Below are 20,564 nucleotides of genomic sequence, written 5' to 3' on the forward strand. Positions count from 1 at the left end.
TGATGGTTTGGACCAACCAAAGAAAGGATCGAGAAGGTTCTGGATTCTTCTTCAGCTGCGAACCGTTCGATTAAAAACGCGTGGCGGGGGAAAGTGGGTCCCATTATCAAATCGTGTTTCTTTATTATTGGAAATTTGTCATGTGAGAGGCACGTGTACAAAGGTGGTAGGTTCCAAATTGGTAAAGGGGCAGTGGCGCAAAAAAGTTTTAAAACGCGGGTCGAGATGTTGCCACGTGTCTTGAAGAGACAATGTTGCGTTACGAAATGATAAAGGCACCAATCTAATTAAGATGGCAAAGTTTTAAACTCAAATGAGTAGTATGAGGTTGCTAATAAGCCACCTCAAAGTATTTAATATTAATTACCAAAAGGCACGCAACCATGCCGGCCAGAGGGAGTTTTTTAGAATTTTTATGAAAACGAGGGGGTCATTCTCATTTAGGTAAAGTTAGATTAATAATTTAGGCAAGTTGCTAAATGGCCTGATTTAATTGGCTTGGGAAAGTTGGTAAATGGCTTAGTTTGGGAAAGTGCAAAATATTAGTAATTTAGAAATTTAATTAACTTTAGTGGAAATATGTCTAAAACTTCCTAAATTACCAATCTAAAACTAAATATATCTTTAGTTTGCTAATAACCCACTTTAAATATTAATGGGAAATGTTACCTGCACGACTGCATTTTGATGAGGGCACTCCACACTTTATGCAAAGTACGGTATGGCCTGCACCGTAGGATGATCCAAACCGTCCATTAGATGGGCCACAGTCTAAATAGGTTGTGCCCCAAAAATAACTTCCATAGGTTGATCCTAACTATCCGATCTATAGAGGGTTGGGATCAACCCTCTAACATTCAGATCAGAGGGTTAGGATCAACTTATGGAAATGATTTTTGGGACACAACCTATACAGGCTGTGGCCCATCTAATGGACGGTTTGGACCATCCTATGATGCGGGCCGTACCGTACTTTTAATAAAGTGAGGAGTGCGCTCATCAAAATACAGTAGTGCTGATAACATTTCCCTTCCAACAATACTATTTTTGTTTACATTCCTAAATGTTTTATAGCTAGCTGGTACATGATTCAATACACGCTCTCCCAATGATCAATAGTTTGAGGAGTTTTTCATTTGTTGAAGTTTCTTTGCAATTTTATTAAGCGTCTGTTTGGATCCAAAGGGAAAAACATGGAAAGAAATTCCTTAAAAAAATATTCCATGAAATGTGAAATTCCAAGATCAAGCTCGAATGAGAATTTTGCTTTCTGGAAAAAAAAAAAAAAATCATCGAAAATGAGTTAGATAGATGCTGGAAAATCGGCATGCACGGCAACCATTATAATAATGGCTTCTATGGAGCGACTCAGAATCACTTCGGTCGATTCTTTTTAGCGCATTTCCATCGGGGCCGAGAATGAAAAGCCTTGCCAAACACGCCCTTGAAAATATTTATGAGAAAAAAAAAAAAAATTCCCTAGATCCAAACAGCTCCTAAATAAAATCCTAAAAATCCCACTCTGGACGGCATTGTTGCGTGACTTTTGCTAGTCGGTATTAAATATTTTGAGGTTGCTTAACATTATAGGTAAATGACTAGTTAGGAAATTGATTTTAATTAGCCACCTTAAAGTGTACTAAGGAGGAGTTTCCCTTTTATATAGTACTACTAAAAAGACGTGTGACGCCCGCGAAAAAACAAAGAAGAAGAAAGAACAACTATTTTAATTTTAATTTTTTTTGTAATTTTATCTTTAGATTTTTTTTAAAGAAATAGACAAACATGAAAAATAGCACGACCGTACCATACTTTTAAGATTAAAAATTAGTTGTAATTTTTTATTCGATACATCTCTTAAAAATATTCTTCACCATATTCTTCTCACGTCTTACGAATCTACTACTATAGAAATAGAGAAGGGAAATCGACTGATTGAGAGAGCATGAATTTTCCAACGTTTGGCAAACTCATTTTTCATTATTTTTTTTTCTAGAAAAAGTTGTTATTTTTAAGGAAAACTGCATATCTAGCTACTTAGACGTCCAGACCTTGGATTCTTTTTGCGGGGTATTATTTTCCATGAATTTTTTTTTCATAATTTTTCCCTAGATCCAAACAGCACCATGTGCAGTCTATATGTTGTTATAAAATATAGTATAATTTGATCTAAATACATTTAATAAAAAAAGGAAAGAGAGATGGTTCAAGGCTCATGCCTATCACATGTAAACTATTGAGCATTTCTTTTTAGAAATGGTAAATTTTATTAGATAGGCAAAGCCATGACCAAGACAGTCATGGCTTTGCCTATCTGTTTACCGATTATGTGACGTGATGAAATTGGACTAAGTGACCCTACACTCGGTTGAGGATCTCATTAATGAACTCTGAATAATCTCTAGGTATGGGGAGATCTCCCCTCCATCAATCTGATGATGTTGAGGGAATCTCCCTCTATTATAAGATCATCCACCTGCCCTCCAACAGTCTAATATCCTAGATAATCGCTCTAACTTCTGCCTCGTTTGAGTCCTTAATCCCCATAGGCCCAAAGAATGACCACTTTGTTGAACTATTTTCATCTATAAGGACACCTCCAATACATGACAACCTTGGTTTACCCAAATTGGAGCCATCAAAATTTAGCTTCCCCCATCCAGGATCAAGAGCTTCTTCCACCTAGGGTCGATGATCTCCCCATGGTCTCTGCCAAGACAAACAACACTATCGTCTAATATCCGTGGCCGGATACAAACTAAACTCGGGAAGGGCTTTAGCCCAAGAGATGACTAAAGTTATGATCTTCACATAAGAAGAACAAGCACTTTTAGACACATTGTTAAATATATGATCATTATTGTTACCAAAGGACCTATATAGAGGCGAATAGAACAATCTTCCATATGACCCTTCCGTTATTTGGCCATGGCACAAGAAACCAGCTATCGAGAAGCTCACGAATGTGAGTAGGGAAGACCTGTGTGATCCCAAACAAGTCCAAAATCCCGGAACTGGCTCTAAGGAGATAAACTCAAAGATTTTGTCATTAAGAAAGAAATGTAAATGAATGGGGAGAGCTTGAGAGAGAGAGAGAGAGAGACGTGATGGTTGTCCATCCATCCTTCTCAAACTCTATATATGTTGTTATCTTTAGGTCACCGGTCACGCATGGAATTCATCTCATTCTCAAAACATAGACTACCTTCTGCTCGCCAAGATTTTTGATGCGATGTCTCCTTAATTTTCCTTTTGTTTTATTGTACTGTGTATCGTAAGCGTCTCTCTTTGTTGCGTCGTCTATCATGCTTTTCTTTTGTTTAATAAATTTATCTATCACTCCAAAAAAAATCTTTTTCTTTTATAATGATCATGAACAAGCCCATTCCCAAACACATCCTAGACAGAGTTCGATGGGTCCACAAACAAAACCATATCTTGGAGATCTTAAAATAAAAATTAAAAAGATTTTTACCACACAAGGTGGTGCACATGTTTAGTGATCTAGATTATCTAAAGTACGATTTTTTTTCAAGATTTAATGTGATTCGTTGTCTTTTTCATTTGCTCAGACAATTAGAATTTTCCGACGATAAAATATTTGTTAATTATATAAGCCGACGGCCAATCAACATAATGTAGTGAGGATGATCACAGCCATGGCATATTATTATATCACACTCTGGACACCATTATAAAATATTTGTTCACTCACCTATATAATATATGTAGGAAATGATATTTCCACTCCCTTTTCCACCATTTCCACCTTACTTGGGCCTATGCATGTGATCGGCACGATGCTTCAAAGAAAAAAAAATACAATTTGCAATGAAAGTGTGATGCACACTATCTCTCCGCGCTCTAAGCACAAAAATAAAAATAAAAATAAAATGTAAAGTGTGAGAAAGTACTAAGGGATACCTAACAAATCTTATCTAGCTATGTCATTCAAAAGAAAGAAAGAAAGAAATCTTATCAATCTACCAAAGAATACAAAAATAATTACTCTGATCATCTCATTGGAATCCTACAACTTTTTAATACATCACCCAATAAACAAAAAATAAAACTATGTGATAAATAATATGTATGTATCTATCTATTATTATATAGCTAGATGCGTGTTTTACTGTTCACGCCGACATGGACGGCCTCCACATCTATCTTATAGTCTATGTGGAATCAAAGTATTTTAGATAATTCCCAATACAATTTGTTGTTTGATTCGTGGATAGTTGGAAAGGTCCAAAATAATGTTCTAACTTCCAACTTCCAAGGCTAAGCTCGCTTCCTTTAACTCCCAAGTCAGTCAAACTCTTGCTTTCAACTTTATAATGACTCTCTAACCACAAAGTGAAGTCATGACAGGAAAAGGAGCTCAAGGCGAAATTCCCATTCCTCAAACTAAATTTTGACCCAAGCTCTACGCTTATATCGACAAATGGTAGATGCTTAGCCACACTAATCCATTTTAAATGATGTTAAGACCTCACTATTCTCTAGATTTCTCTTGAACCTTTCTAAAGGTTTTTAAGGGAACAAACTATGTAAATTAATTATAAACAGAAAGGGCAAAATTTTCAATCCCTAACAGGAAATCCACAGACATTGCTCAAGTAGAAAATAAAACAAATTGACGGTAGCCTGGATCCTTTGTGGATGAAATTGTTTTCTGTTTTTTGCTTCAGTTTAAATTGTCTCTTTCTCATTTAAACATGTCACGTCAAAATAGTCCAATTGAAAATTCCCAGCCATTTGATTAGAATGTTTTAGGAAAAAAATAATAAAAATTATTTAATCTGAACTCCAGGGAGTGTGACCTCTGATCAGTACAAAATTTCAGAAGCACTTGGCCATATTCTTTTGTTTTGAGCAGATTAAAAAATTTGAGTTGAAATGGTAGATTTCATTGCAAAATGAATTGCACATTCTTATGGACAACTTAGAAAAGTACAAGTGCTACAGGCAAGGCAAATACAGACTGAGTTGAGTCAGCTATACGTTGAAATAGACACAAAATTGTAAAAAGAAATGTCACGGAAACTCCCCATTCTATTGTAATTTGGGGCGCAATTTGGGTCGGGTCGGGTCGAGCTTTTTGCTTAGAAATGAATTGGAATCAACCCGAACCCGACCAGATTTTAAGGTAAAAGCACAACCCGTATTCTGAAAAATCGACCTGAGTTGCACTCCTAACTGTAATCCCAAAGATGCAGCTATAACCAGTACCTTGTCCTCCAATATTACACACATTCAAGCTAATTTCATCATAAACCAAATCAATGACTGTCCTCCAAGATAATATACTGAGTGAAAAATCCCATCATCCCAGCCAGACATTATCATTATCATTATCCCGAAGATAGAAGTTACTGCAATTTCTCAACCGATTTATCCAGTGCAACCTTAACTCTCAATTTCGTTACCCATCTTCAAGGACCCGTCCTTCGTAAGGTTAATGCTCAAGCTTTTGAACCTCTCTCTTGAATAATGCGGAGATGCCTTTCACCAATCAGTAACAGCTTTCATCATTGCAATAAACTCCTCATAACTGATACGGCCATCCTGAAAATTTTGGCACAGGAAGAGCAGTAAAAAATATCATACCCAAGTAAAGCCAAAACCAGTTGAATGCAAATGCACACCTTGTCTGTGTCGACTTCCTGTGAGATGTCGTTTAATACTTCACGGTCGATTTCGCCAGAATCATCAATTAAGGCTTCTCGTAGCTCATCCATTTCAATGTAGCCACTCCCATCTATATTGAAGAACATAAATGCTCTGCGAAAATGCTCGTCATTTTCCAACCTCTGTATGTGAATTGTAACCGCAACAAACTCTGCACAGTCCAATACTCCAATAGTCCAATGTACCATTTCCATCAACATCAGCCTGAAGGAAATAGTGAAGGTAATAAGCCATTGAACATAATATGAAAGACAACTTGAAAGACATGTTATGGTGCTACCAAATGAAGTAGAGAGTCTATAATTTACAAACCTACTGAATTAATCATCTGCTCACATTATCTCACTTGTAAAAGATTCTGCAGGTTTACTAGATTTTGAGATTGATCGTCTGTTACTCCACAACCATACAGGCTACTCAATTCCTTATGGAACTCATTCAGTGGTGATCCAAGGAAATATGAAACGTCCAAACCTACTGTGCCCCCAAACTAAATATTTGTCACTACTGAGGGGAAAGTAAAAATTGATTATTGGCAAACCGTCAAGCACAATGATTTTAGAATCAGTATAATGTAAAGTAATTCATGTGAATTAAAGGGAAACAGGAGAAAGAAATAAATGTAACAGGACATTTGGATATCATTCATTCTTCCCACCAATTAAAATAGATTTAGATAACGCAGATCTCCATGGGGACGCTAATGATTAATCATATGACATCTTCACTTTTACAGTATAATACTTCAATAGTGCCTTAGACTTCTAAGTATGGTTCAACATTGTCATCCCATTAAAAAAAAGCCCATGTGAAGCCGCTCGTGTGCTGAGCCAATGAGAGCAGAGCTTATACTCGGGTGCTTCGGCCTAGCAAATCTTTACTTCCACATCCTTTTATTAATGACTTGGTCCAAAATCAGAGAGCAGAAAATATGACTAAGAAGGCATTGGCTGTGCCAAATTCCACAAAATAATTACTAATTATGCCAATCATAAACACGTAGCCACGAAGTCAAGTCCCAAGACTCAAAAGATGTGTATCCTTTTATCCTCTCTTTTGATTTTCAAACCATTGTTGGGCTATCTCCTTCTGTTAACTTACCAACATCTCCAAAAGCTTAAGCTGTTGGAGAAAGGCGTTATTTTATCTTTTATACTTTAACACTTTAGTTTCTCTTTTGACTAGAGTAAACCATGACCAAAGAAATACATAAGTGAAAACAAAAGAAAAAAAAAATAGACGGCTTAAGGCAGCCATAAATCACATAAGTTCATTTTGATGGTCTAAGCAGTGACTTATTTTTGCATGTACAACAAAATATATATATATATATTGAGATTGACCCATTAGTGTGATGATTAACAAAACAATGTTATCTTGGCATTACTGTTTGGTAATTGGGGACGGTTGATTTGACGGGGTCAACATTGGGATATGTGAATGAAGATCTCATTTGCAAGATTGAGGTGGGTAAGGATGTGTCTAAATATCTAAATTAAGAAGCACTTTTATAATTCTTGATCAAGGGCTAGGATCATCTGGATTAACACTTAATGGAACATTGGGTTGAGTGGACCAGGACAACCCATGGGTCAAGTAGATAATTTTTTGCAATTTACTTACACAAAAAATTAAAATTGAAAAAATTTATAACAGAACTCTGATAAGAAAAGAAAAGAAAAAGAAAAAGAACTTGTCAACCGAGCTGGTCGACTAAGGAATCGTCTTAGTCGACTCAGTTGGGTCCATGAATACCTCCAAAGTGAAATCTGGCCTGGTTTTCTCTCCCTGCCACCCAGTTAATTATTGGGTCGAGTTGACCTGAGCGAGTCTAGAGTTGGTCAGCCAGGCTTTCAACTTACACCATGATAGACGATAAGAAGATTAATTGCTAAGCACTTTCCTAAATGTTACTTTTTTGGGCCCCATACCACATGGACGTGTCCAAAGCCATTGAAGGCTCAAATAATTTTTTGAAGTTAAATACTATTATTTGTAAATAATGGCTATGATAGTTTTAGAAATGATATAGACATATAGTTAATGTCTTCCTAGGAGGCCTTATGCCCCATTTGCAAATAAAATAGGTTAACAAAAATGGATGGATAAGAGAGTATTTAGTTAGGGGTACAAGTAGGCCGAGTTGGGGTCTCTCTTTTACCTTATAACCTGGATAGGTTTAGGTCAAGACCATTTCATTTTTCTGGTGTTTCAATACTCGGACATTGAAGAGAACTCCACCAAGGGAGTCGACTTTTATTTTTTATTTTTTATTTTTAACTCGGGTGAGTCAAAAGTGTTTTGATTGACTTGGAAGGGTAAAATTCAAACTAAAATTATAACCTGACCATGATAACTCGACAATTGATTTAGTTTTTAAGCAGTGTATTTTCAACTGGAGCTCAACCTAGGCCCATACTACATGCACCCCTAATCATACAAAGCATGAGCCAATCTAATAAAATGTGGTGGAAGGAATGACTTTATGCTTTTGGTATGATGATGTCTAAGTATATATGTAATTGAGTACAAAAATCAGCTGCAAGGGTGCCCCCATTGGACCATCTTAGCAAGGTGCATTTACAATGACACAAAATAATTATAAAATTAAAGAAATGATTAAAGCACTTTGCTTAGATGGTCCAACTAGGGCACCCTTGTAGCTAGTTTTTTGCAAGGGCGTCCGTGCTTTACAACTTCTCATGTGCCTTTTGGTCATTTCTTTTGGAGTAGAGGCGTAGAGCTTTACAACTTCTACATGAGTGATGTTACTTTAAAGAGAAAGGGCAAGATAAGATTTCTCCTAATCTATCAAAATCATTCTCCCATTCAATTTTGAAGAAAATACACAAAAGGAGAAGTAAAATATATTTTCCGCTAAATTTTCTAATCTTATCTCCTGATATTGGCACTACCTTGTTTTAACAATTGCACTGACCCATCTTGTCTTTTCTGTTTAAATTGGCTCATGAGAGCATATTGGGAACTATAATAGCCTTTGATACATGTTTAAATTTAAAAAATTGAGTTAGTGCAATTATGAAAATATTGTAGTGCCCAATATCAGTAGCCTTATTTTATGAAAAGAGAGATAGCTCCGGATTGGCAAAAAAGTAGGACACATTTGGATCAAAGGGCTAGGATCATCTCACACTTAACCGGGCTTGTGGTGGCCCAATAGACTAACGACCCAGATCACCAAACACTCCCTCTATAATCTTTATCGGACCAAAATGTGATTTTTATAGGCAGATTGGATTGGGTCCAACACAATTTTGGCTAGCAAGCAACAGCAAAGAAGCCTAGCCCTACACAACCCAAATCGTATGTCCTCGGCCAAGAAATGCTAAGATGATAAGCTCTGTTGTCGTCAATCTCTTCCATTTCGGATCTTTTCTGGTCACTCCAAAGCTGGGCAGAAACTATCACAGCTTTTTTTCCCACACCCACCAAAAATTTCACACATCCACCATCCGTTGCACTCACCAGGTTCATAATCTCCTCCATTTTATGAAATTTCATTTTATTGGTTTGTAGTTTGGACAGAGAAAAGAAAAAAAAAACCCACTTCTTTATTCCCACTAGGAAGCTTTCTTTCTATTGCTCATGTAGTTTTGTCCTCTTGTCTAATCAGTTTTTTCATCTTTTTTTTTTTTTTCCCATTTTACTGTAGATAAGTGAACAGTTATTGGTAGTGGTTGGTGGTGGTGCAGCTGGGGTATATGCTGCAATTAAGGCTAAAAGTGTTGCTCCCCATTTGGGTGTGCTGGTTGTTGAGAAGGGGAAGTTTCTATCAAAGGTTTGAATTTGATACTTGGGTTTTGTTCCATACAAAATGCATGTTTAGAATTGATTAGCAATGTATGGCATTTTCTTCAATTCAATTTTGTATACATCATTTTCTTACAAGTAAGAAGTGTATGTGATGTTCTTTTTTATGTAAGATTTATATTGACACTTACCCATTGTATTCTTTTCTTTATCGAAAAAAAATTCTATGATTAATTTGTAGGTGAGAATTTCTGGTGGAGGACGATGCAATGTTACAAATGGGCATTATGTTGATAAGATGGTGAGTACTTGATTTCAAGACCCGTTAGGAATTTTAAAATATAGAACGATATTTCGCATTCAAACATTCATAAGATGATTGATCAGCTAGAATCGGTTAGTTTTATTTGTAAGTTGCAGATGAATGCTGAGTCATTGTTCAATATTTGAACAATTACAGTCAATATGCTATTATCTGAGTTGTATGAATTGACGGTTTTCTTATCTCTAACTGCCAGGCACATAATTTTTATTTTGTGTCATAGCGAGTATCCCTTTCTAATGGTTGCAAATATAATGTAGAAGCCATCATAGAGTAGAAATACTAATTGGTTCTGTAACCATTTGTTGGAAACAAGTCCTGATGAGTTGCAATATTTCCGCATATACTTTTAGCATACTTTCGATAGAAATTTAAAACCATGTGTCCAACATGTTGTATTATATAATATGCATTCATACATGCTGAATTATGTCATATAAATGCATTAGCATTTTGATTTTTAGGGTTTACATGCTGCCAACTGATGTAGGTTTTAGCAGAGCACTACCCTAGGGGTAATAAAGAACTGCGAGGATCTTTCTTCAGCACACATGGCCCATTGGACACTATGTCTTGGTTTTCTGATCATGGTGTTGAACTTAAGGTTGTTTCAAGAACCTGATGTATTTTGTTTTTGCTTTTATACTTTGTACTCGTAGAATTGTTTTAAATCAGTTGTTTTACTACTTGTATCCTTAGACAGAGGATGATGGAAGGGTGTTTCCTGTCAGCAACAGTTCATCTTCTATAATTGATTGCCTTCTTCTCGAAGCAAAGAGGAGTGGAGGTATATGTTATGACCCAACCAACTGTGCGCTTCAGTCTGCTTTATTTAGTTTTATAGGGCATTCTTCATGTTTTAGACAAAGTCTTAGTGCTGGTGTAAAGGTCAAAACTTGCTCTATATGCGGACGATACCCTTGATTCTTGATTATAGAATTGTAATTTTCTCTGTTCAAGTACAAATTATGTAAGTTTTACATTGTGTTTTTTAACGGATTTTATTTAAGTGCTAAAATACAGCTTTACAATAGGGCCAGAGGTTGCCCAATATACATAGAATCTCTAGTAATCCCAGACTTTGCTAATTCATCTCATCATTCGCCGCCTATGAACATGGGAAAAAAAAAAGAAGAACCAAAAAGATCATTCCGTCTAATTCCATGAGCTATCCAAGGATCAACTACTTCTAAGAGCCCATCCCATTCTTGGAGTTCCCTTCTATCCACTCGTTCTCCCTCTTGAAAATTTAAGCCTTGTAAGCAACACACTAGCCTCAACCTCCTTGGAGTCACTGATAGCAATCAAACCCTTGTATCCATGACACACCAGACTCATCTCTAACCATTCCTCCAATCCTGCCGCTCCAGATTACCTAACAAGCAACCATCAAAGTTAAGTTTAATGGTGTTTGGAGGACGTGGAACTCATTTGGCCACTTTCTATCCTTTTGCTATATTTCCAGTCGAAGTTTCTTTTCATTGTCTAAAATGTTCTTGAGTAGAGCCTTCCCATAATCTTCTCTAACCATTGCCCAATTTACAGCAATGAATTATTTATACCCAATGCAATTTTAGCAAGTGATGTCTCCTTGTCTTTGAAGATTCTTTGGTTTGTTTCCCACCATACGCTCCAAACCATTTTATACACATTCGTCTTGCAGTCTTCTCCACAAGGAGCAGTGTAAAAGGTGTATTCGAAGGGGACACCTTTTACAGATGGGCACACTATTTTCATACCTGGAGAAACATAAGGACAAGGTTCCTGGCTTGGTATGATCATGCAGAGATTATCAGGGCTTACAATTGAGAACATTTTACACCAAAGGGAGACACATTGCTACTTGAATCTTAAAGTTTGGTTTCTGACAGTTTGTGCTCAGAGTCCCCTCCATCTACTTTTATGTCTGATTTATATCAATAAAGTCACCTTTCTCAAAAAAAACTAAACAAAAAAAAAAAACTTGGATTTAGGGTCCATGAAACTGTTCCTTGAATATTGTGTGACATTTGAACCTCTTAACTTGATAACAAGCATCTTCATTTTTAAATATGGGATTCCTCTTAGTAGAACCTCTGCAATAATTCTCTGATTGCATAAGGATTTCATGCTGAAATCACATTGTGCACCCCCTTTTCTTTAAAATTTGATTGCCCTCAATATGCTATTGCATGCATTCTATTAAAAATTAAATCCTATCGCTTATAAGTATGGTATGCTGAAATTTAACTTCTCGTACCAGTTCTACTGCAGGCTGGTAAAGTTGTGACAAATGCATCTATTACTGCGAATGGAAAATTCCTTCTCAAGATCGAGAAACGTACAATTGATCTTGTTGAATACGTTGAAGCTGATTATTTGTTAATCGCCACTGGGAATAGCCAGCAGGTGCGAGCGAAGCCATTAGAAATTTATTTTCTAGGTTCAATTATGATGTCAAGTATAACCAGATTAATGACTTTATTGATTGGAATTCTATTTGTTCTCAGGGGTACTCAATGGCTGTTCAACTTGGTCATTCAATTGTAGATCCAATTCCTAGCTTATTCACTTTCAAAGTTAAGGATACACAACTGGCAGATTTGTCTGGGGTAATTGTCTTCCAGAATTTACTGTCTCTGTCTCAATGTTTGTCTCTGTTAGCAGTATCATGTTTTTTACTTTTTTTTTCTTAACGTACTTTACATGAGTAAAAAACAAACTCGTTATGTGGTTCTTTACTCTTATTTGAAGATCGCTTACCACATTCTTATATTCTTTTGGTCTATTCACAAAAAATTCAAGGCAAGTTAATCTGAAATAGCCTAATTCATCTACTTGATTATTACTTTCCTCATCAATGTGAACTCTAACCAGCATAACGAGACACCACCATCTCTCAAGCACTAGCTTCCAATCTGATATAAGGATTTCATTAGGTAGAATCTTGAAGAAACCCAAGAACTGTCTCTAGAAAGGTAATATAGTACGGATCACAAGTTTCTCTCTGACTACATCACGGAACACATATCTTTTTTGAGATGAATTTCTAATGGCTTCAGCTTACCATACTTATAAGCGTGGAAGGAATATGAATCCAACTCCACCATCATTTCCTCTCAAGGACTAGCTTACAAGGTGATATAAAAATTTCTTGAGGTACAATCATGGTTTAAAATTTTGATTTCGGTACCGGTTTCGGACTTCCCAAAAACCGAAATTTCGGTCGAAATTTGGTAATAATTTAAAAAGAATATTTAATTGATTTTGAAATTTCGGAATTTCCGAAATTCCAAAATAAAGGCCGAAATTCCGAAATTTTGGTTTCGGTGATTTCGGTCCGAAATGTCGGATTTTGGTCGAAATTTAAAACCATGGGTACAATCACGAAAAAAACCCAAGAATCATCTCAAGAAAGGTAATAAGATGCGATGCGAGTCACAGGTTTTTCTTTGATTACATCATGGCATGAAGGTACCACCGCTGGAACCTTTCCCACTTGAAATCACCAACTCGGAGCGTGTCCCTCAGCTTTTCCTCTTGAAGAACTTTGATAAAATTTGTATTTTCTCTTGAATTAAGCTTCAATGTTTTAAGCTTTTCTTCTAGAGATTGGAGAAGGAAAAATATTGTGTGTCTAAGTGACTGGAGAAGGTCTTCCTATATAGGCTTGGAATTCTTGGAAAAAATGGTTTGAAAGCAATCGGACCAAACTTTTGAGTTGAAAAACGTTTTGCTACCAACCTTAAAGATCAAAACAAAGGTTTAGTTTAGTTTTTAGGTAAACAGCCTTTTTAGCCTGGAATCAATGATTTTGGATTGAAAGGTGTTGTTTAAGCTGCAAAACCGTGATCTTAAAGTGTCCCTAGCTCCATGATTCGTCCACAAATGGTCCAATTCAAGGTCAACAACTGAAATCAAGATAGAAGGCCCGGATTAAAACACAAAAAAGGGGCCTCTTGCGGCAAAATTGGCCGATTGGCAGCTTTATGAATCAATCACTTAAGTTTTTAACCAATAAGTTAACATTTCAACCAGTTAACTACTAAATGCCTTTATGCTGGTTTTCTCAATTTCCTGGGTTTGATTCCTATGCTTTCTGATATAAACCATTTGGGATGTTTTGAAATGACTAGGCTTATTGTTTTGAGTACCTTGGGTCTATTTAGGAACATGGGCGAGTTTTAGAAATCCATTTTTTCTTCTAATCTTTACAGTTTCAGGTTATCATCTCCTTGCATTTTGACACACGTTCTTCGTCAGTACACCTCTCCGGGGCGAATAATGTAAGGTCAGTCAGAAAAAAATGAGGTGATACACGAACACATATCTTTTTTGAGACGAGATGAAGATGGAACAGATTTTAGGTCGGGAAATGTCTGTGTTATATCTATGCGCGGAAGGAATGTGAATCCAACTCCAAAAAACAAATGAACTTTCACACTTGGACTTGGAGAAGGGACCTCCCACCAAGAATGGTATTTGATAAGATGAGCTGCAATAATGTTAACTTCTGCCCCGAACACTATTTGCTTTAGGTCTCAATGAGCAATCTCGAGTCTCCTGAGCACTAGGTCCCACAGAAATACAGTGAAGGTAGAAGATAATAGAAGGTGCATGCAGAATATTCTTCCATTCTTAGATAGAGTATTTCTTTTCAAGTGGATTGCTGTCGGCTGTCGCAAATGGACATCACAGTGCTACTTTGGGCAAACATATTAGATTGAGGCATGGACTTACCATAGCTAACTTTTCTTGCAGTACTTTACATCAGAGTGGCAGGTGTTGGCTACTTGCATTGGTGAGTTAATTTTTTTAGCCTCGTCTTTAAGTTGCTGACAGAGTTGTCTTCAAAATTGAATATACAAATACCACACTGGGAACTGTTAGTGAGATGAGTCACCATACATTTCCAAAGTTTCAATTTCTAGTCCCCTTTGTTCTAGTGATTGGCAGAAGCTGATCAGATAAACAGGTTCTTTAACCCTTTTTTAGCATCTCCAATAAATTTAGAGACACACATAGAATGATATAATATTGACATTTTTTGTGATAAAATTGCAAAAGAATAAAATAAAATATTATTGACATTTTTGTTTACTAAAAAATTGCAAGTTGGACTGCCTGATATAACTAACTATATCCTTTTGTTTCACTTGGATGTTTGTTTGTCTGTACAAAATCCATCAATGAGTCTAAATGTCATTCTCCTCAGTTCTTACGGCGTTCCAAAATGTTTCCTAATTCCTCTCTGTTTTTCTCTGCAGGTTACATTCCCAAAAGTTAAAGCAATGCTGAAAATAGAAAATGTCAGTAGGAATATACCTCAATTTACGCAGGTATCAGTTTTTTTTTGTCAGTGCTGTTTAGAAACTGTGAAAGTTTAGTCTAACTAATGTTTTTGAGGTTTCAGGTAGGGCCTATGTTAGTGACCCATTGGGGACTTAGCGGGCCGGTGATTCTCCGATTGTCTGCTTGGGGAGCACGTGATCTGTTCGGATCAGATTACACGGGTCAGGGAGCTTCTTTATTTTCTTTCATGTTTTGTAAGAACTTTACTTATTGTACTTATGCCTTTTTAGATACACAAAAGCATAAGGATTAAGGAAAGTGTCATGGGTGTCCTACTTGGAGCATCCTTAAAAGACTTTTTTTAATGGTGAACTTTATTGAAGAGGAGAAAGAGCTTAGTTTATTGGTGTTGTCTTTGTTTGTGTTTTTATCTAATTTTTTTAATCCAAATGCAGGAATGCTTTTTGTAGATTTTGTGCCTGATCTACACATAGAAGATGTGAAGTACATTCTGATTCAACACAAGGATCGGCTTGGGGTTTAGTTCTATTCACAAATCCAATGTTTTCATTTACCTATATTTTTTAGTATTTATTTTATTTTATTTATTTATTCTGAATTTTTCCTAGATTTGGGTTGGAAATAGATGTCCTTGGTAATTTGCATCTATTATGCTTATTTTCCATACTGTGTTTTTCCATTCCGGTAATCAATTACATTTTGTTGTGTTCGAGGGATGTTCAATGGAAATTAGATGACAGATATCAAATACTCAAAGAATATGTAGAAACATTATCTTTTGCTAGGCAGTCCTTAAACTCAATCATCTAATGATGGGATGAATCTAGGAACTCAAAAGAATCTACAAATATGTTTGCAAGGCCTTGGTTACGACTTACCCACCTAATAAAATTGGCCAGGTCACACCATCCACAATAAGTGGCAAGAGAAAGATGTCTAGAAAATTTGTAGACCTTCATTCACAATTGGCATTGAAATAACCTGTCTTAGTAACAGAGGGCAGTCCCACATCATATATACATTGTTCCCCAAAGACGTCAACTAGACAACCCTGTGAAGACGAAGGATCAAAGTAAATTAGTATTATGGCGCGAACACTATGAATTGCCTCATTATGAACTGACAGGATACTTTTAATCGTCTTAGCTGTGGATTTGAACTTGTTGTAATAATGAAAATGTAGATTTATATATATATATATATATATATATATATATATATATATATATATATATATATATATGAGGAAAAGGATTGTACGCTCAAGCGTACCAAGCTTATCGTACGCTCGAGTGCCCAATCACATGGGTCCCACATTTTTTGTGGTGATCCAAAGCATTGATTTGCAAGGCCCTATCATAGATAGGGTGTGTACCAAAAATCAGCTCCATTGAATCATCCTAACCCCTCCAAAAGTGGAGGGCAAAAATGGGCAGATTTGTGGACACACAGTGTCTGTCCATTTTGACCTCCACAAATGGATGGGTTAGGATGATCCTATGGAGCTGATTTTTGGTACACACCCCATCTATGTAAGGGCATTTCATATGAATGCTTTGGATCATCCTAATAAAGTGGGCCCACATGTGATTGGGCACTTGAGCGTACCATAAGCTTGGTACGCTCGAGCGTACAATCCTTTTCTTTTTTTTTCTTTTTTTTTCATGATCATCCCGATTAGAATTTTATAGCTGCCCAACTGTGGACACCAAAATGTAGTTATAGACTTGTGCTACTTAATGATGTTATGTGTTCCCATAGGTTTCTAGTTTCTTAAAGGAATTAGGAATTTATGTTATATTTTTTGGTAATTTCGACTAGCATTCCTATATTGTTATGGATCCAAGTAGCAACTATATGCTTTTAGATGTTTGATCAGAAATGCATATTGTGCAATGATTTACTCAATGCCTGAAACACATCCTCCGGGTTTCCTATTCCAGTTAGTAACAGACATGGAGTCTGGGTAAACACTATTCTTTACATCTCTTTGGCTGATTTTGGTTTCCCTACCACTTTTTGGAACCCATCTCTGTGAATTTTCATATATTTCACACTGTATCGTATAGCATTTTGAGGAAGCTGGCTTCTTACTCAATATTATTTAGTGATTATTATCTATTGTGTTCTACACCATAGGCCATGGACCGTACTTCTCCAGATATCTGCTGTACTTGTTATTGACGGACTAACTAGTGCATTGCATTGTTACAGAAGCAAAAGGTTCTCAGTTCATTTCCTCCAGATTTTGGCTTGGTGAAAAGATTTTGGAAATATCTACTAGAACGTGAGGTTATATGCCCACCTAATATTGAATTCAAAATCATTTGATCAAGGTGAATGTTCAACTTTGCTGGGTGACATGATTTGTTTCGCAGTTTATCTTTCAGGGATTTGGCGGTGATATCTTCTGGGCTTCCATATCAAATAGCTCTTTAAATTCCATTGCTTTTCTGTTAAAGCGGTGTTCATTTAGTGTGACAGGAAAGGTAAATCTTTGTGTCGTATCTTCAAAGACAAAATTATAAGCACAGGCGCCCACCCTATTTTGGAAGCTTATATCTTATTTTTCTACTGAAGGGACAATTTAAGGATGAATTTGTCACTGCCGGAGGTGTCCCACTCTCAGAGGTATTCATTTCCACAACTTAATTGAAATTTATTTTTTTTTACTGCTAAATGTGTAACTTAATTCCACTATCTTCTCATGAAGATCACACTAAACACCATGGAAAGCAGGATACAGCCCCGTCTATTCTTTGCTGGAGAGGTAGTATTATTTCTTTTAACAGATCTGGTCTAGAAAGTCTTTCCTCTGCCATTAAAGTCCGTACGTGATATGTGATGTCACTAATTGAATCCTTTGCAGGTTTTAAATGTAGATGGAATAACTGGTGGATTCAACTTTCAGGTATAACTTTTTGTGCTTTATTTATTTGGCCAAATGTTAACCTCGACGTAACTCAGTTCAGGAATTGAACCACAGACTTTGAATGAAAAACTGTCTTTTGCCGTTCCGGAGTGTGTGACCTTAAGCCAGTTCAATTTTGTTTATTCTTTCTACACTGCTAAAATTAGGCATTTTCGTGAAATTGGTTTTACGATCCAAGGGTTTGCTGTTTCTTCACTCATAGTCTCAATGATATGCTTGAATGAGCTATGAGGTTGACACTAGAGAAAACATCGGACCACTAGTCATCATATTCTCACCAAACAGCAGACATCATTGCATCGTCCATCGTAGCGATGAAAAAGACTGAACTCCCTTTGATCAAATAAGAAAATGTATTAAATTCTTCTATCTAAACAATTATGAAAATGGTGAAATCTAAAACAATATTAGAATTTGAATTTGTATGTTTCGATGATCATACACCATACACAAAGTTACAAGAGCCTTGGGTGTTAACCACAGACATGGTCTTTAAGATTTGAGTATATTACAATCACATGAAATGAATAAAATGTCCTGTAGATGGGATATCTCTAGGGGCACTCTCTCAAGCTGATATGTGACTTCTGTGCATCCAGAGCTTGCTAGATAGTATTTCCACCCACTCCCTGCCCACGAACAATAAGCTTTTTAGGCTTTTAGCTAATGGACCTTAAATACTTTTGCAGAACGCTTGGTCTGGTGGGTACATTGCAGGAACAAGCATAGGTAAACTCGCATCAGGCGTTTGCCCACAAGAGGAAGACAACATCTAGGTAGATGAAAAATGATATCATTGCCGGATCTGGAGGAATTACATAATTATACAGTTCATCACATGGAACACATTAACTTTTGGAGCAGAATCTCACGGACCCAAATGCACAGAGGTCTCGTACAATTTCAACATAGCATAACTATTTCTGTGTCAATGTTTTTTTTTTTTTTTTTTAATTTCACTGTTCTAACCATTACATATATTCCTCGATTGATCTTATCTGGGTATAGGAGTTTGTAACTGAGTACACGCTACCAAGATCACAGCCTCAGCTTCAAAGGCTACTCTAGTTATGCGACTAGTCATGGTTTCCAATGGAACTCCAAAGTTGGTGCTGAGCGATGTGAGTATAGTTCCCTCATGGCAAAGGAAATTTCTGAATGAGATTCTGTTGGGGATTTCAGATTATAATAAAAGCTCAGCGCCGGCGCCTAGGAACTAGATACAAGATGACACATGGCTACTCTTTCACAAGATTTTCAGAGAATCACATTTCGTTCATAATTTTATTGTTTAATCTTGAAGTTTAATGACTGAGACTGCTATTTTTCCAGGAATTCCATCTTCTGAACAAATGGATGCAAAAACAACTTGTGTATGAATCTAAATGGAAAACATGTTATGTAAAAATATAAGGCATTTGGGGATTACTAATCCTTAGATAAACATACAGTTTAAGTGGGTATGAGAAACTGAAGTTCAACTTACTGGATTCATGTGAAGAAAAAGAAATCTGGTTGGAGCATTACTGAGTTATTTTATTTATTTACAAGTTTGGATTAGTCACAGATAAGGATTTGATTTGCCAGAATAAATTGCATAGACAGTTAGACACCCCCTAAAGTGGACAAAACATTCTAATTTTTTTTCTTTCAAAAATTCTGACTATGTACTCCATAGTTAGGACTTAGGACACTGAGATGGGCAGTTCGATTGAAATGGATTGTGACCTTCGAATAGGATCCAAAGAGATCCGATCAATAAGAGATCCAAATACTAAAAGTGGATCCAAAGAGCACCCCAAGCAAGATTGTAGTAGCGCCAAGGGATCCGAACCTACCGTGGCCTAGAGATAGGTAATTAGTTCAGTGTTGGACCCATTAACACCCCAGATTTATTTGGCTTTGAGGCATTCGAAATCAATGGTTGAGAACATGGGTCCTGTGTTGGACCCATTAACACCCCATATTTATTTGGCTTTGAGGTATTCGAAATCAATGGTCGAGATCATGGGTCCTGTGTTGGACCCAATCTGATTATTAAGAATAAAATAAACAATTAAAACTTCAAGAATTACACAGACTTTGTAATTTAGAGCATATCTTCCAGAAATTGTGTCCATAATCACTCTCTAGTCCCAAATAGAAGGCACAGCAAAGAGTGATTTCTCACCCTCTTTTTTGGTAATTTTCCACCCTCAATTTAAATACAATTTATGTCCTCGACTGTTTCTTCTGCAACATAAAAGACCAAACAGCTGGGGATATTGTTCTGAGAACGGAATAGAAGAAAAACATGAAAAAGAAGAGAGAGAAAGGAAAATTCTCAAATATTTGTTTCGGAGTAACTTTTTTTTGGCTTCAACTAGTATTTTTTGGGCTTCGAGTATCAATATTTGCCAAACTTACATTTTCCTTCGAGTACCATTTTGGCTTCCACTACCCTTTTGCCTAGTGAAAGCTCTTTGGGCAACTGATTTTGGCTACAGCCACTAGAAAAGGAGAAATACTTATAGAGATAATGAGATTTTGGATATTTGGAGGAAGAAAAAGAAAATG

General features: G+C 36.4%; 1 protein-coding gene across 4 annotated transcripts; it reads left to right on the forward strand.

Moving 5' to 3' along the window:
• Positions 1–8,832: 8,832 nt before the first annotated feature.
• Positions 8,833–19,493, forward strand: LOC143847844 (uncharacterized). 4 transcript variants are annotated; one of them, XM_077356648.1, is made up of 17 exons: positions 8,846–9,180; positions 9,365–9,490; positions 9,704–9,763; positions 10,275–10,388; positions 10,484–10,571; positions 12,027–12,172; positions 12,274–12,375; positions 15,031–15,072; positions 15,177–15,276; positions 15,511–15,593; positions 17,291–17,368; positions 17,455–17,565; positions 17,657–17,707; positions 17,790–17,846; positions 17,946–17,987; positions 18,698–18,898; positions 19,017–19,493. In XM_077356648.1, the coding sequence occupies exons 1-16, from the start codon at positions 9,043–9,045 to the stop codon at positions 18,782–18,784; spliced, it is 1,425 nt and encodes a 474-aa protein (XP_077212763.1). In that variant the 5' UTR covers positions 8,846–9,042; the 3' UTR covers positions 18,785–18,898; positions 19,017–19,493. The 4 variants fall into 4 exon arrangements, with proteins under 4 accessions (XP_077212773.1, XP_077212763.1, XP_077212751.1 ...); XM_077356636.1 differs by having other exon boundaries at positions 8,849–9,180; positions 15,031–15,102; XM_077356641.1 differs by having other exon boundaries at positions 8,849–9,180; positions 15,031–15,102; positions 17,467–17,565.
• Positions 19,494–20,564: the final 1,071 nt, after the last annotated feature.

Source organism: Tasmannia lanceolata, unplaced genomic scaffold (genome assembly GCF_043159265.1).
Source record: "Tasmannia lanceolata isolate RefF3 unplaced genomic scaffold, GAP_Taslan_0.1 ptg000003l, whole genome shotgun sequence".
Lineage (NCBI taxonomy): Eukaryota > Viridiplantae > Streptophyta > Magnoliopsida > Canellales > Winteraceae > Tasmannia > Tasmannia lanceolata.